The 17,903-nt window shown below is 35.8% G+C and overlaps 1 protein-coding gene across 1 annotated transcript in view; it reads left to right on the top strand.

The window, feature by feature from the left end:
- The window catches only part of DSCAM (DS cell adhesion molecule), a 776,379-nt gene that overhangs the window by 344,170 nt on the left and 414,306 nt on the right, over positions 1 to 17,903 (top strand). The window contains exon 9 of the mRNA XM_036744150.1: positions 2,193 to 2,471. Coding sequence (XP_036600045.1) covers positions 2,193 to 2,471 — 279 coding nt within the window. The remainder of the gene's footprint in view (positions 1 to 2,192; positions 2,472 to 17,903) is intronic.

Below are 17,903 nucleotides of genomic sequence, written 5' to 3'. Positions count from 1 at the left end.
TTCTGTCTCTGACACTTAAGAACTGCATAGCAGTGGTCATGTCATTTAATCTCAACCTTAGACAGTTTCCTAAAGCTTATCTATCAAATCATAGATAGGTGGTAATCTTAGAGAATTTCCAAACTAGGGAATTCCCTTTGCTGATAAAATCATAGATCTTTCATATATGAATGTTTTCTTCTACAAATAATTGATGATATAAAAATACCAGGCCTTCTAAAAAAATTAAATCTGTGTATTGCCTGGAGGGCAATGGAAATATATATGATAAATATGATGCTGTAATACATTAACAACAAGAAAGAGTCATAAAAGAGGCAGCAAAATGGCATTATTGTGGAGATTTATGACTGGAAAAGGAAGGCATTTGATCCTATAAGATATACAGCCTACATGCTCCATTGGATTCATGTAACATCAAGAAACCTAGAAGGATCCCAGCATGTTGAGTGAACCCTCTGCGCAGTATTTACAGAAGGATATGAAGAAGAATTGCACAGGATGTGAAGGCAAACATGGGTTGCAATCTAACCCATTGGGGAGTGTGACTACACTAATGAAATCACAAAAGCATTGAAGTAAAGGTGCAGCTTAAGGCAATAAAACTGAAAAAAGTTAACTGGTCTATGAAAGAATAAACCTGCAACTTTTGGCTTATTAATACTACTCCATAGCCAAATGGACAAACTGGGCATCAGCATAAAACAATGTGTAATAGTGAAAATAGAATGCATGTGATCTTAGAATACATGTAATCTTCATATCAAACTAACAAAAATGGTATCTAAATTTACTGTTACTAGTAAGACTTCCTAAAAATATCAACTAATAAAATCAGTATCTCAGTTTCATATTAAGTTTTAGTGTTTATTTTTCTTTATTAGATCTTGGGAATTTGTGGCATAGAGGTGGGATAGGAAAATAGAAAACTTTTCTTCAATCTTAAATGTATTACTGATTGTAAATTCTTTACCTCCATTTATAAAACAGGCCTCTCTCTTCATCCCAAATTAATACTCAACTGAGAATGTCAAGGCCAAACACTAAAATGATAATGTTTGTATGTTTAAGTAGATCTGCTGTGTGAATATTTGTCTCACAATATTGAATGACATCTGGAAGCCAACTATAAATTACTTTTGAATACATTCACTCAATATAGATTGTTTTTCTGCTTCTCTGTTTTGTCTGGTATAATTAACATGAATATATTTAATTACTAAACTATTGAATTCCTAGCAAGAAGAACATGTTATTTCTAGAATTTTTGTTGTTGCTCAATCATTTCAGTGATATCTGACTATTTGTGTCCCCATTTGAGTTTTTCTTGGCAAAGATACTAGAGTTGTTTGCCATTTCCTTATCCAGCTCATTTTAGAGATGAGGAACTGAGTCAAACAGGGTTAAGTGATTTGTCCAGGGTCACAAAGCTAGTTTAGTATTTGAGGCTGGATTTAAGTTCAATAAAATGAGTCTTCCTGACTCCAGACCTGGCACTCTAGCCACTGCACCACCTTGCTCACCCAATTTCTAGAATTCTTGATCTAAAAAATTATTTTCATATTCCCTCCAGTGATAATAGAAGAGGTACATAAAAGAAAATGATACAATTAAAAGAAAAAACATTTAACATCTAACAAAAAGAGGAGGAAATTACAATAATTTGAAAATATTATTTTATCTACATTTGGAAAATAAACTTTCTCTGTATTTTTAATTTTTCTTTACAATTTTAACTTAAACATTGTTAGCATGTTGTATATAATACTTTTTGCATTTGAAGACTTAATATTTTAATACTAAAAATGCAATGCATCAAATTTTAGTATTGTGATGTCTTCTGTGAATGAATATGGAAGAAGTGATAAGGGCAGAATGAAATATTGTTTTCTCATTATTCTAAGAGGATAGAGCCCATAATTCTAGAAATGCCTTTGCCATATTTGTTTATATTATGATAGATTAAAATATTTAGTCAGCCATAATTCAAACAACCATTCTTATTTAGAAAGGTGAACATTCCACTTTTAGGTTATTTATTTAAAGATTTATTATGTTTCACATATATATATCTGACATCAGTTCTACTGTGTTTTCTTTTCAATATCACTCAGTTTTCTAAGTAAAGATAATATATCATACTTTTATAGTTATTACTGTCTTCTGTTATCTTTTTTTTTCTTTTCATCCAGTTCCACCTTTTATTCAGCCTTTTGAGTTTCCAAGATTCTCCATTGGACAAAGGGTCTTCATTCCATGTGTTGTGGTCTCAGGGGATCTGCCAATCACTATCACCTGGCAGAAGGATGGAAGACCAATTCCAGCAAGTCTTGGGGTAACCATTGACAATATTGACTTCACTAGCTCTTTAAGGATTTCTAATCTTTCACTGATGCACAACGGGAATTACACCTGCATAGCCAGAAATGATGCAGCAGCTGTGGAGCACCAAAGCCAATTGATTGTGAGAGGTAAGTACATATAATTACTCTGAAGGTCACTAATTAAATCCAAAGTCAATAGTATTTTCAAATGACATCTGTATGAAGAAGATTAAGAGTGTTTAAAACACAGAGACCTTCCTTCTCACCTCAGAAACTAAGAACAATTTAATATAATTGTTTATACTTCTCAACTTAACATGACCTCCTAAACAGAAACATACCCCCACACCCATACCCTCCCACACACACACACACACCCTCACACACACACCCACACCCTCACACACACACCCACACCCTCACACACACACACACACACACACCCTCACACACACACACACACCCTCACACACACACCCTCACACACACACACAGACACACACACACACACACGTTTTTACTAATTTTTTTTGTAGGTTCTAGGCTAGTACCTTCTTATTTTTAGTTTTCATTTTTAGTTTTCAGGAATATGGTTTGTATTGGCCCTGTCTTAGTGTTTATATATCCCTCCTTTCTGTTTTTTTAAATTGATTTTATTACTGTTGTTAAAACAGAACATGGTAAAAAGTTGATGGAAATAAATCAGAGAAATAAAGTGATGTGACCTAAAGGATAAGACCTAGTATATGTAGAAAATATTTGCAGTTATTTCAATAAAACTGAATTCTATGTCCCATTGTTATTGAATTGCTTTACGTCATCCAAACCTTCATCCATCCATGAATATAAATCACATTTACTTTATAGAAGTATTATAGCAATATTCAGGTTGAAAATCCACTATTCATTTATCCTAGACATTTGACTATCAATGTATCTATGGAAGAAAAAAGTGATTATCTTTCTTCAGATATTTATTGCATAATCTATATAACTGATTCTGTTACCTTTTTCAGAAGGAGGAAAAGATATATTGTTTTTCTTGTTTATGTCTATTTTAAAATACCAAACCTTTGAGTTCTCCTTGGTTCTATATCTTTCCAACTTTATAGATGGCTTCTAATAAACACATCTGATCCCTGCTTGCATTCAAAGAAGATGTAAACACACACACACACACACACTCCCAAATAATTCTACTCTGTGTTGTGGGACTGCTTTGGAAATTATCAAATTTATTTAAAAAGTATAAAAATACTATGTCAGCAATCATCTGGAATGACAAAAACATGGAAAGTATTTCCCCCCACCCACAGTTCCATTTCCATTCTCTCCTGAGCTTTAATGGGTTATTTGTATACTAATAGAAATTCTTCAGTCATATTTTCCATAGAGTAGAATGCTACTTAAAGTATGGGTGATAAAATAAGTAAGGAATTCCCTCTATTATTGGGTAGAGGGAAATGTAGGCAGTTGCAAAAGTGGCAGTAATCTAGAGATTTCTTAGTTCTAAAGAACTGAAATACTTTGGTTAATATTACTATTAAAGAACAATAAATGAGCTACTTTACTTTGGTATAAAGTATCCAAGTCACAGGTATCATGTCTTATACATCAATAAATCAATTGGTTAATTAGTAAGTACTTATGACAATATTCATGTTGACAGTTCCCCACTGACTTTACAAACAAGTTCAGAAAACCTAGAGACTGCTTAAATGTTCATAGCTTTCTATTCTGCTCATAGTAATGCTGTTCCATATCTAAGTTCTGATTTATGTTTTCCAGTATATTTCTTGACATCTTGATATCTTTCCACCTTTTCATTGAAATTAATGACAACGACCATTATTTATTTTAAAGATTCTTATTGAGTTCTTGATAGAATTTTTCTTTATCTCTATATCTGCACTTTAAACAAAAACAATTATTTTCATAGTGGTCTTTTTGAATAAAGTAAGTCAACAAGCATTTATCAAGCATCTATTCCTTTGCCTGGGTTAACTTGGTCCACACTAGTCACCTACTAGCAGCATTGGGGGTGGGGTAAGAAGTGTAAAAAGATACGTATACCCTCCTGATGGTGGCCACTTCCCTTTATGGTGCCACATTGGGCACCACACCTTAGCAGTCAACCAGCATCCTATTATTCTTATTCCTTAAAAAGAAAAATAAAGTACAGTCCCTGCTTTCAAAGAGGTTGCAGTCTATTGGGGGAGACAGCATACAAACAAGATATGTGCAGACAATTTGGAGATGATCAACAGAGGGGAGACACTAGGATAATGGTAGATGAAGAAAAACTTCTTGTAGAAGGTGACATTTTATGAGACTTGAAGGAAGGCAGGAGAAGTAGAAGCTGAAGATGGGGAGGGAGAGGGTTTCATGCATGAGGGACAGCAAGTGAAAATGCCCAGAGTTCGAATATGAAGTGGGAGGAACAGAAAGAAGGCCAGTGTTACAGGATCCCAGAATGTGCAGAATACAGGGGAAGGGGTTAAGAGTAAGAATGTAAGAGTAATAGTATAAAAAGTAAGAAGACTGTAGGACTTTAAAAACCAAACTGAGAACTTTACATTTGATCCTGAAAGCAATGTATGCTACAAAGCCTATTTCAGATATTGACTAGCTTTATGTGCATATGAAAAGGTCTGGAGAGATGGAGTCAAGATGGTGAAGAAGAAACAGAAAATACTAAAATGGATTCTTATTGAGAAAGCCAAGAAAAAGTTACAGTGAGACATTTTTCTAGCCCAGGGTGGCTTAAGGAAACAGGTCTATGGACACTGGGGAATGGAGTTGTCCTGAAAGTATGCTGAGAAGAGGTACCAGGGCAGAAAGCACTAGGAAGAAATAGATCCCAGCTTCATATCCAGGATAGAGAAAAGCCATTGCTAGTGTTGACCTTAGCTGTGTACTGAGCAAGGAACAAATTCCAAGAAGCAAAAGAAAGCTGTGTGGCTCTGATCCCAGGAGGACAACACAGTGTCACAGACCAAAGGGGAGGTGCAGTTTAGTCCTTCTGAACCTGCAGAGCCTCCCAGCAGTCTAACAATGACTGACTTCTCCCTCAAATCAAAGTCAACTGCAAGTCATGTCATCATTTCCCTGATGCCATGGTCCTTTTCGAAAATGAAGGACAAACACAACTCAAACCTGAAACTCAAAAATTAAGAAGTCCATATACCCAAACCTGAGTCAGAAACTTGCAGAGGTTTGACCAAGAAGGCAATGATCAGACCTCTCCCTGGATTTCATCACTTTGGCAGCAATGAGAGTTTGTAGGCCTCTATAGAGAGTGATAAAAGCAGCAGAAGGACATGAAAGGACAGAAGCTCAGTCCAGACATTACACACACATACACATACATCCCACCAAGAGGTATGGAGAGCCTAGTATTACCATCAAATCCCAAGTCAAGAAATAGGCTAGAATAATGAACAAACAAAAAAAATGTTAAAAAAAACTATTATGATGACAGGAAACTCAAGACATAAATATAGATGAAGAGAATGACTTGAAAACATCTATAAGCAAAAAAATGCATCTGGGCCAAAAGTCCAATGAGAATTCCTAGAAGAGTTAAACTAAGAATTTTTTAACCTGAAAAATTATTTTAAAAACAAATGAAGAAAATAGAAAAAATAGGAAAGAGGCAAGTGCTAAGGAATCTAGGAAAAGAGAATTAACAGAATAGAAAAAGAGGTTCACAAACCTCACTGAAGAAAATAATTCCCTGAAAATTTGAATTGTCCAAATGAAAGCTACTTAATCCATGAGACATGAAGAAATAGTAAAACGAATTCAAAATACTTTTAAAATAGAAGAAAATATGAACTATTGCAAAGGAAAAAAAACAACTAACCTGGAAAACAGATTAAGGTGAGAGAATTTTGGAACCACTGAACTACCTGAAAACCATAAACAACAATAACAAAAAGCCTAGACATTACATTTCAAGAAATCACAAAAGAAAATAGATTCACATATGTTAAAACTGGAGGATCAAGTAGAAATACAAAGAATCCACCTCATTGTTTGTGGAAAGAATCTACCTCATTTTTTGTGAGGACAAGCTCCAAAATCCAAAATAATTTTGTATTTCTTAAATTTTATTGTTTATTTATTTTTTAAAACATTCTTTTGTTTTTAAATTTTGGGTTCTAAATTCACTGCCTTCCTCTCACTCTTTCTTATCCTTATTGAAAAGGAGATGCATATGATATCAATTATACCTGTGAAACCATGTAAAATATTTTCATATTAGTCGCATTTCCAAAAAGGCAATAAAATTACACTTTAATTTGCTCTCAGACTTCATCAGTTCTCTCTGTTGAGGTGGACAGCACTTTTTTTTATCATGAGTCCTTTGTTATTGTCTTGGATCATTGTTTTGATAAAGTCTTTTTCTTTGTTGTTGTTCAGTCATTCAATTGTATCCAACTCTTCATGACTCCACATAGCCAAGACTTTCTGAAATAGTTTTTTTAAAGAAATTTATTAGTTTGTTTGGCTGAAAGAGAGAGAGTGATAAAGAAAGAATATCTCACTCTCTTAGATTCTGGAAGGTTTATATTACATAGGATTTTGACAGAGGTTTTTGCACGTGAGTCACACATACATCACATGAAGGGAACCCAAAACAGAAGCTTCAGTTGATACAAAACAAGAGCTGGGTGTAGGGACTTAAAACAAGGATGCTGTGAGTAGATCCAAGACCTGGGAGAATCAAAAATTCCTTTTAACTCTATCCAGTATTCCTAGAGAATTATTGGGATCAGGTGACATTCTGGGTACAAATAGCTGCTAGTTAGATTCAAACAATATAATTGTTTTCCAAGCATTATAATAAGTCATTCTTTCCACAATTTCCTCCTCTTGAGCTTTTTTCAAGTCCAATATTCTTTTTTCGAGAATGATTTATTTAATATTTTTAGCTTCCAACATTGATTTCCACAAAATTTTGAGTTTCAAATTTTCTCCCCATTTCTACCCTCCACCCACTCCAAGATGGCATATATTCTGATTGCCCCATTCCCTAGCTAGCCCTTTCTTTTGTCACCCCTCTCCCGCCAATCCCCTTTCCCCTTACTTTCTTGTAGGGCAAGATAGATTTCTATACTCCATTGCCTGTATATCTTATTTCCCAGTTGCGTGCAAAAACCTTTTTTTGAGTATCCACTTTTAGAACTTTGAGTTCCAGATTCTCTCCCCTCTTCCCTCCCCACCCACCCTCCCTAAGAAGGCAAGCAATTCAATATAGACCACACATATATCAATATGCAAAACAATTCCACAATAATCAGGTTGTGAAAGACTAACTATATTTCCCTCCTTCCTGTCCTGTCCCGCTTTATTCAATTTTCTCCTTTGACCCTGTCCCTTTTCAAAAGTTCTTGCTTTTGATTACCTTCTCCCCCAATCTGCGCTACCTTTTGTCATCCTCCCTTTCTTATCACCTTCTCCCTGCTTTCCTGTGGGGTAAAATACCAATTCTTTTTCAAGTCAAATCCCATGAGAGCAAGATTCACTCATTCCGCCTCACCTGCCCCCTCTTGCCTTCCAGCAGAACAGTTTTTTCTTGTCACTTTTATGTGAAATAATTTACTCCATCCCCTCTCTCCCTTTCTCCCTCTTTATATATTCCTCTCTTACCCCTTAATTTTATTTTATTTTTTTGGATATCACCCCTTCAATTCAACTCACCCTGTGCCCTCTGTCTATATATATTCTGTCAACTACCCTAATACTGAAAAAGGTCTCATGAATTATAAACATCATCTTTCCTTGTAGGAATGTAAACAAAACAGTTCAACTTTAGGAAGTCCCTTATGATTTCTCTTTCTTGTTTACCTTTTCATGCTTCTCTTGATTCTTGTATTTGAAAATCAAATTGTCTATTCAGCTCTGGTCTTTTCATCAAGAAAGCTTGAAAGTCCTCTATTTTACTAAAAATCCATATTTTGTCCTGGAGTATTATACTCAGTTTTGCTGGGTAGGTGATTCTTAGTTTTAATCCTAGCTCCATTGACCTGCAGAATATCATATTCCAAGCCCTTAAGATACCTTAAGTGGGAGGAATCAAGCAGCAGATCAGAGTGTGACTGCAGGGAGCACTTTGCTGGCACAGAGGCAGCCCTGCTTGGATCTGGATCAAGGTCCTGGTTGGCTGTTCATGGGGGAGGAGTAGTGATGCTGTGGCACAGCTTGAGATGATGGTGCAGTAGAAGTAGCTCTGAAAACAGCAGCCCACTTAAGACACCCACTTAAGATACCTTAATGTAGAAGCTGCTAGATCTTGTGTTATCCTGATTGTGTTCCCACAATACTCATTGTTTCTTTCTGGCTGCTTGCTATATTTTCCCCTTGATCTGGAAACTCTGGAATTTGGCTACAATATTCCTAGCAGTTTTCTTGTTGGGATCTTTTTCAAGAGGTGATCAGTGGATTCTTTCAATTTCAATTTTACCCTCTGGTTCTAGAATACCAGGGTAGTTTTCCTTGATAATTTCTTGAAAGATGATGTCTAGGATCTTTTATTGATCATGGCTTTTTTATTGATCATGGTCCAATAATTTTTAAATTATCTCTCCTGGATCTATTCTCCAGGTCAGTGGTTTTTCCAATGAGATATTTCATATTGTCTTCCATTTTTTCATTCCTTTGGTTCTGTTTTATAATATCTTGATTTCTCATAAAGTCACTAGTCTCCACTTGCTCCAATCTAATTTTTAAGGTAGTATTTTCTCTGGTGGTCTTTTGGACCTCCTTTTCCATTTGGCTAATTCTGCCTTTCAAGGCATTCTTCTCCTCATTGGCTTTTCGGAGCTCTTTTGCCATTTGAGTTAGTCTATTTTTAAGGTGTTATTTTCTTCAGTATTTTGGGGGTCTCCTTTAGCAAGTTGTTGTCTTGTTTTTCATGATTTTCTTGCATCCTTCTCATTTCTCTTCCCAATTTTTCCTGTACTTCTCTAACTTGCTTTTCCAAATCCTTTTTGAGCTCTTCCATGGCCTGAGACGAATTCATATTTTTCTTGGAAGCTTTTGATGTAGCCTCTTTGACTTTGTTGACTTCTTCTGGCTGTATGTTTTGGTCTTCTTTGTCACCAAAAAAAGATTCTAAAGTCTGAGTCTGAGTCCTTTCACACTGCCTGGCCATGTTCCCAGTTTGTCAGGGTATGACTGCTTGTAGAGTATAGAGTACTTTGTCCCAAGCTTTAGGGGCTGGGCTGCTGTTTTCAGAGCTACTTCTACTGCACCATCATCTCAAGCTGTGCCACAGCATCACTACTCCTCCCCCATGAACTGCCAACCAGGACCTTGATCCAGATCCAAGCAGGGCTGCCTCTGTGCCAGCAAAGTGCTCCCTGCAGTCACACTCTGATCTGCTGCTTGATTCCTCCCACTGTATGGACCAGGGACTCTGGCGGCAGCTGCAGCTGGAGCTCTGGAAGCAGCCTCAGGAGCTTCCTGCTGCTGCCACTACCACTGCTGCCACACCACCTCCTCCACCCTGGGGCTGGACCACTCTAACCCAATCAAGAGGTTTTTCCACTAACCTGCTCAATGATCTTTGTCATTTGTGGGTTGAGAAGTCTGGTAACTGCTACAGCTCAGTGATTCATGGCCCTAAGGTCTGCACTGGCCGACTCTTGGTTTTGTCTGTCCTGGCGAGGCCCATGACTGTGCAATAGACTCTTCCCAGCAACCATCCAGGCTATCCTGGGTAGGAGACTTGCTTTTGTCTGGTATTTCATGGGTTCTGCAGCTCTAGAAGTTTGTTCAGAGCCATTTTTACAGGTGTTTGGAGGTATTTGGGGGAGAGCTTAAGCGGGTCCCTGCTTTCCAGCTGCCATCTTGACTCTGTCCCTCTGTCCTTAAGTCTAACATTGTTATACTAATGAATGTGTCATTACAGAAATAAACAAAAAAAGCTGGGTTATGTTTGCAAAAAGTTCATTAAAATAACTTGAATCAGTGGATGGGTCCTTCGTATTATCTATCTTATTTAAAGCTTGATATTTGAGAAGGTTCAGGGGCCAGAATGGTGACAAGCTTTTCCCAATGTCTCATAGTCAGAGAGATCAAGTTGAATAAATGTAAGTGGCTGTACAACAAGGGACTTAAACTTACAATAGGAAACAAGTGTAGTGTGGCCATGAGTCTCACAAAAATCATAGTCTTGTGTTTCTTCAATGTCTTAATAATTGAAAAGTTATTCATAATCATAATTTCATAAATCCCTTAAGGAGACAAACCTTGTTGAACAAATTCCAAAGGTAACCAAAGTCAATTTACAGATTAAATTACATATAGAGAATTTGCAATTGACAACATGATAACCAAGAAAACTCGGTGTCAGGGAGTTCCTCTCTTGACAGGTAGCTACAGTATCTGGCAAATAATTAAATCATGTTAGGAAGCTTAGACATCCCTTTGTCTTCTACCAGATGGATGTTGTACAGTTAACATTATTATTTCATAAGTCAAGTTTTCATGAGTTGAGGTTAAAGGAAGAAGAGGAAGAACAAGAAGAAAGACAAGAAGAAGAAGAAGAAGAATTAGAAGAAGAAGATGATGATGATGATGATGATGATGATGATGATGATGATGATGATACTAATGTTAGGCTTTCAGTTAACCAAAAAAGTAACAGAAAGAATGACCCTGATGCCTGAACAATTAATAAAAGGAATTTGGGCACACTCTCTTGCAGGCAAACAAATATCATGAAACAAAAAAAGCCAAATACCATCAAGTCTCCTTGTCGTGGTAACCTACTTCCAATGCCCATATAATCATCATATTTCATCTAGAGTCCCAATTGTCCCATGAAGTTGTATGTATGTTCCCTGGAAATATCTTACTTTGGAAATTCTGGAAAAGGCCTTGTTTTCAGGGCAGTTTCTTGAGGAAGCACCTCCTAGCAGATCAACTTCTCTGGTTCTAAGTCATTCACAGAGATTCCCCAAGAAATACTGCTAAAATCTGACAACAACAAGATAAATTTCAATATAATTCAGCACAACCTCCTAAATTTGGCTTTCCAGTACCTAGTTCAAATGGTGAAAAACCACCTCAAATCTCATGGAGCTAATCCTACTAACAGAGCTATAAGAAGAACATCAAATTAGAAACCTATAATTAACATGAAAGTTCAGAGAATTTCAGTTTTTACATACTACTTTCTCCTTCTATCATTCCCTAAACCTTGTATGTGTTATGGATAATGCCATCAACAGCTTGAAGGAAGAATTTTAAAAAGAATCAATGAGAGCCTGACTTCTAAAATGAGCCCTCCTGTCTCTTAATAGACCAGAGAGACTTCAAAATAGGAAAAACATGATTTAAAATTTTCTTTACAATTATTGATGCAATTTTACATGTAAAATCCATAATTCAATTTTCAGAACTTATCACTAAAACATACTTGAGGCCTGAATATTAAATAAATACAATATATATGTGTATGTATATGTCCCATATACATATACATGTATATCCCATATACACATGCATGCATGTATACACATTTGTGTGTATATATGTAGACATGTATATGTATGTATGTATGCACATATATTATATAATATATACATATACACAAATATGTATGCATCTTAGTTCTTAGAAAAAAAAACAATCTAATCTCCTTGCTTTCTCAACTTACTACTTCATTAAAATTTACTTCTTACTACTTCATTAATTCTTACTGTATCTTTAAAATTAAAAGGACTTCATTAAAATGTAGAACTTTTACTTCTTTATCCTATCTCCCTCTTTCAAGGATATATATTATCCTTACATCAATGAAAGAATGCTGTCATTAGAACTGACAATGTCTTATAACCCTGCCCAAATAGAAAATCCCCAAAACTTTATCCAATTTATAGTAAAATATATCCAATTAAATATCAGTTTTCAGACATTGTGACCATATTCTTTTGTTTAGTATTTTTCCCAATTACATGTAAAAACAATTTTTAACATTTATTTTAAAACTTTGAGTTCCAAATTCTCTTCCTTCCTTCCTCCTCACCCCTCTCATTGAGAAGGCAAGTAATTTGATGTTGGTTATATGTGTGTGGTCATGCAAAGCATGTTTTCATATTAGTTGTGTTATAAAAAATACATAAAAAACTTAAGAAAAATAAGCAAAGTAAAAAAATGTGCTTCAGTCTGTATTTAGACACCATCAGTTCTTTCTCTGACAATAGAGAGCCTTCTTCATCACAAGGCCTTCAGAGTTGTCTTGGATCATTGTGTTGCTGAGGATAGCTAAGTTATTCACAGCTGATCATCTTACAGTATTGCTATTACTTTGTAGACAGTACATGTCACTTTACATTAGGTTCTGTATGTCTTTCCAGATTTTTTCTGAGATCAACCTGCTCATCATTTCTTATAGCACAATAACATTTCATCACAATCATATACCACAATTTGTTCAGCTATTCCCCAAATGATGGACATCTCCTCAATTTCCAATTCTTTGCCACCAGAAAAGATTCCTTAAATTATTAAAAACTGCAATAAATATTTTGCACACATAGGTCATTTTTTCTTTTTTGTTTTTTTAATATCTTTTGGGATATAGACCTTGTTAGAGCTATTGCTAGGTCAAAGGATATGCATGGTTTTATAGCCCTTTGGGGCATAGTTCCAAATTTCTCTATAGAAAGGTTGAATCAGGTCACAATTCCACTAACAGTACATTGTCTCATTTTTCCCACATCCCTTCCAGCATTTGTCATTTTCTTTTTCTGTTCTATTAGCTAATCTAAAAGGTATGAGGTAGTACCTCAAATTTTTCTAATTTGTATTTCTCAAATCAGTATTGATTTAGAGCATTTTTTCATATGGCTATAGATAGCTGTGACTACTTCTTCTGAAATCTTTTCATATCTTTTGATCATTTATCAATTGAGGAATAGCTCTTTTTTAATAAAATTGACTCAGTTCTCTATATGTCTGAGAAATGAGACCTTTATGAGAGAAACTTGCTTCAATTTTTTTTACAGTTACTGTTGCTGACTGTATTTTCCTCCATCCCATTTTCCCCTCCATTTATTCTGTTCTCTCTTTTCACCCTGTTCCTTCTCAAAAGTTTTTTGCTTCTGTTACCTCCCCCAATTTGCCCTCCCTTCTATCACCCCAACCATTCTCTTATCCCCTCCCCCTCCTACTTTCCTATAAGGTAAGATAGATTTGTATACCCAAATGAGCATGTATGCTATTGCTTCTTTGAGCTAATTCTGATGACAGTAAGGTTCACTCACTCCCTCCCACCTCCCCCATCTTCCCCTCTACTGTAAAAGGTTTTTCTTGCTGCCCTTATGTGAGATAATTTGCTCCATTCTACCTTTCTCCCAGTAAATTCCTCTCTCACTCCTTAATTTAATTTTTTAGGTATCATCCCTTCATATTCAATTCACATTTGTGCCTTCTGTTTATGTGTACTCCTTCTAACTGCCCTAACAATGAGTAAGTTCTGCTTAAAGGTCCTTTATTTCATTGAATATCCATTTTTCCCCAGAAGGATTTTATTCAGTTTTTCAGGGTAGGTGATTCTTGGTTGTAATCCTAGATCCTTTGACCTCCAGAATATCATATTCCAAGCCCTCTGATCCTTTAAAGTAGAAGCTGCTAAATCTCGTGTTATCTTAACTATGACTCCATGATACTTGAAATATTTATTTCTGGCTACTTGCAATATTTTCTCCTTGATCTCCAGATTTTGGCTATAATATTCCTGAGAGTTTTCATTTGGGGATCTATTTCAGGGATTGATTGCTACATTCTTCAAATTTCTATTTTACCCTCTGGTTCTAGAATGTTAGGACAGTTTTCCTTGATAATTTCTTGAAAGATAATATCTAGGCTCTTTTTCTGATCATGGATTTCAGGTAGTCCAATAATTTTTAAATTATCTCTTCTGGATTTTGTAGGTCACTTATTTTTCCAGTGAGATAGTTCACATTATCTTTTACTTTTTCTTTCTTTTGGCTTTGTTTGTTTCTTGAATTCTCATAAAGGCATTAGCTTCCATTTGCTCAATTTTACTTTTTAAGAAATTATTTTCTCCTGTGAGCTTTTGTGCCTCCTTTTCCATTTGGCTAATTCTACTTTTTAAGGAGTTTTTTTTTCTTCAGTGAATTTTTGTGCCTCTTTTTCTATTTGACCAATTCTGCTTTTCAATGAATTCTTCTCCTTGTTGGTTTTATGCACTTTTTTTACCATTTGGCCTAATCTGTTTTAAGGTGTTATTTTCTTCAGTATTTTTTTGTGTCTCCTTTACCAAGCTGTTGACTTTTTTCATGATTTTCTTGCATCACCCTCATTTCTCTTCCCAATTTTTCCTCTGCTTTCTTACCTGATTTTCACAATCCTTTTTGAGCCCTTCCATACCCCGAGACCAATTCATATTTTTTCTTAGAGGCATTGTATGTGGGATCTTTGACTTGGTTATCTTCTTCTGAGTATGTGTTTTGATTGTCCTTATCACCATACTAACTTTCTATGGTCAGAATTTTTTTCTATTGTTTGCTCTTTTTTCTAGTCTATTTCTTGACTTTTAATTCTTTGTTAAAGTGGAGCTCTGCTTCCCTGGTGGAGGATATGCTATCCCAAGCTTCAGGGTTTTTGTGCTGCTCTATACATTTTCAGTCCTTCCAAGGTGGTAGGATCTAAACAGAGGTCTTTCCTACTCTCCTGGACTGTTCTCTGGTCTGTGAGTGACCAGAAGCACTCTTCTCTGCCCTGGAACTAGGAGGAGGGTCTTTGTTCCATTGTGGCCTGCAAATTCTGTTGTGCTAGTACTCCTCCTTGCCCTGGAACTGCCAATAGAGACTGTGACTCAGAACTGAGTATAGCAAAGTAACAGAATCCTGCCCCCAGTGCCAGCAAAGAGACCCCTGTAATCTTGTTCTGATCAGCTGTTTGACTCTCTTGCCCTCTGTGGGCTGAGAGCCCCAGAAGCAGCTGCTTCCAGTACCGATTCAAGGGCTCCCAAGGCCTCCTTCTTGTTTATTGGGGCCAGTCTATGCTGGTAAGGTTGCACTGGATTGTGCTATCCTCTCACAACAGTGAGACAGACCTTTCATGCTGATCTTTTAAGTTGTCTTTGGCTAGAAAATTATTTCACCCTGACCTTTTGTGGGTTCTGCTGCTCCAGGAATTGTTTTATGGCATTATTTAAAGGTGTACAGAAGGGTTTTAGGGAGAGCTCAGGTGAGTCATTGCCTTTTCTCTATCATCTTGGCTCCACCTCCCCCATTGTGACCATATTCTTTACCAGTTCAATCATAAGCATCCATATTAAAAGAGAAGTTACTTTTCTAATGATGTAATTGTATCCCTTCCTGATTATCATTTTTCAAATTAACAGCATTTCTTTTATAATAGTTTCCCCAAATTCACAATGCAAGAAAATTTAGAATAACAATTCTAACAATTTAAATCTAACAGTTGTAACCATAATATAAATAATAATTTGGATTTTTAAAAGATAACACAAAACTTTTTGTGTTAAATGTCAAATGATATGAATTCATTTGAATACATTTCTGAATCCTCATATATAATAAAAATCACTTCACCCAATTATCAGTTTGGCATTCTATACCAATCACATTCAAAACCAGTGTAGAGTAATTACACATAATAGAAAATAGTTATAGGTAACATTTATGTAGCACTTACTCTGTACCTGGCATTGTACTAACCCCTTTACAATTTTTTTTCTCATTTAATCCTCACAAAAAACATGGGAAGTATGTGGTATTATTATCCCATTTTATTGTAACATATGTGTGTGTTTTTATATGGGGGAGAGGTAACTGTACATATAGCCTGACAATTTTTCATTATCAGGGATGATGTCTAATTAGAGGACTAGGATGTTACTCTGTTGTGTTTAGATGAACTCAAAATAAGAAAGGAGAGGATAGGGAAGCAGAACACAATGGGAGAAGGGGGAAAGGAAAGGAAGAATGCACATAAATAAGTTGTACAATGAGGAGTTGTACAATATCAGGCACTATGATGAAACTTGCTGTAAAAAATAATCAAATGTACGAAATATTGACCTTAGATAAAATTATCTCTGTCAGTTCTTTCCTTTGTACCTCCAAGGCAAAGTCTTAGATGCTATTTTTCTCTAAACATAGCCTAAGATTGAATCATGTTGAACTTGTAGTCCTTAAAACCTCCAAATGCTTTTCTCCATTCTTGTTACTAAAGATGTATTCTTTTTTTTTCTTAAGTGACATGATAACATTAATTCCTATTAAATTTCCATCTTATTATGTTCAGTCCAATGTCCTATCCTATTCAAACATTTTTGTAACCTGACTACAATCTTGTATATACATACATATTTATATGTTATCTTCCCTATGTTAACGTGATTCCTACGACAGATGGTAACTTTTTTTTTACTTTACTTTATATCATAAGTGCTTTACACAGTTCCCGGCACCTAGCAAGTCCTTAATAAATGATAAATACTTATTGACTGAAAGATAAAGTATGCACTTTAATTTAACTGCTCTTTCCAAAGTTATCAATGATTTCTTAATTATCAAATCTAAAGACATTTTCTCCATTCTCACTCATCTTATTCTCTCTGTAGCCTTTGATACTTCTCATTACTTTCTTTTGACTAGTTTTCCACGATACTACTGTATCCTGATCCTCCCCCTACCTATCCTTCTCAACCTCTTTTGTTGGATCTTCCATGCCCACTAATGATGGATATTTCTCTGAGCTCTATCCTGGGCCCTCTTCTCTTTCCCTATATACTATTTTCTTGGTGATTTCATCTGCCCCCATGGATGTACTTACCATCTTTATCCTGGTAGTTATCAGATCTACTTTTCCAGGCTAACCTCTCTCCTAACCTCCAGACTCACATACTCTACCTATTAGACAACCTTAATCATATATCCTGTATTCATCTTCAACTCAAAATGTCAAAAACTTAGTTATGTCCTACTACTCAATTCCTCTTCCTAACTCCATTATTACTGTTGAGAGTAAAACTGTGTTCCTGGATTCACAGTGTAGGTTTCATTCTAGAGTTCCCAATCTCTCTCACTTCCCATATCCAATCTATTGCCAGGTCCCATCAGTTTTACCTTTGTAACATCTCTCCTCTATGCACTCATTATTTCCTCTGACACTAACACATCCATAACGCAATCTGTCATTACCTCAGTCCTGGACTATGGCAATAGCCTATTCCAGTGCATCCCCCACTCAGATGTCAAACTGATATTCCTAAAGAGAAGGTCTATCCATGTTACACCCCCACATTCAGTGGTGACTCCTCATTTTCTTCAGGGTCAAATTTAAAATCTGCTTGACATTTGACGTTTTTCATAACCTATCCCTCCATACCTGTGTAGTCTTCTTATACTTTATTCATATATTCTCTCCCCACACACACACATACACATACATACTCTACAATATAGTGTTGGTTGGTTGGTTGGTTGTTGTCCTTCCTTCTTGAAGAGGACCAAAATGGCATCACTATGTCTGAGTCAAGCTTCAAAGTGTCCAACTGTGGCCGATCGG

Source organism: Trichosurus vulpecula, chromosome 2 (genome assembly GCF_011100635.1).
Source record: "Trichosurus vulpecula isolate mTriVul1 chromosome 2, mTriVul1.pri, whole genome shotgun sequence".
NCBI classification, from domain to species: domain Eukaryota; kingdom Metazoa; phylum Chordata; class Mammalia; order Diprotodontia; family Phalangeridae; genus Trichosurus; species Trichosurus vulpecula.
Note: the sequence above shows the minus strand (reverse complement) of the source record. Positions and strands in the feature narration are given on the sequence as shown.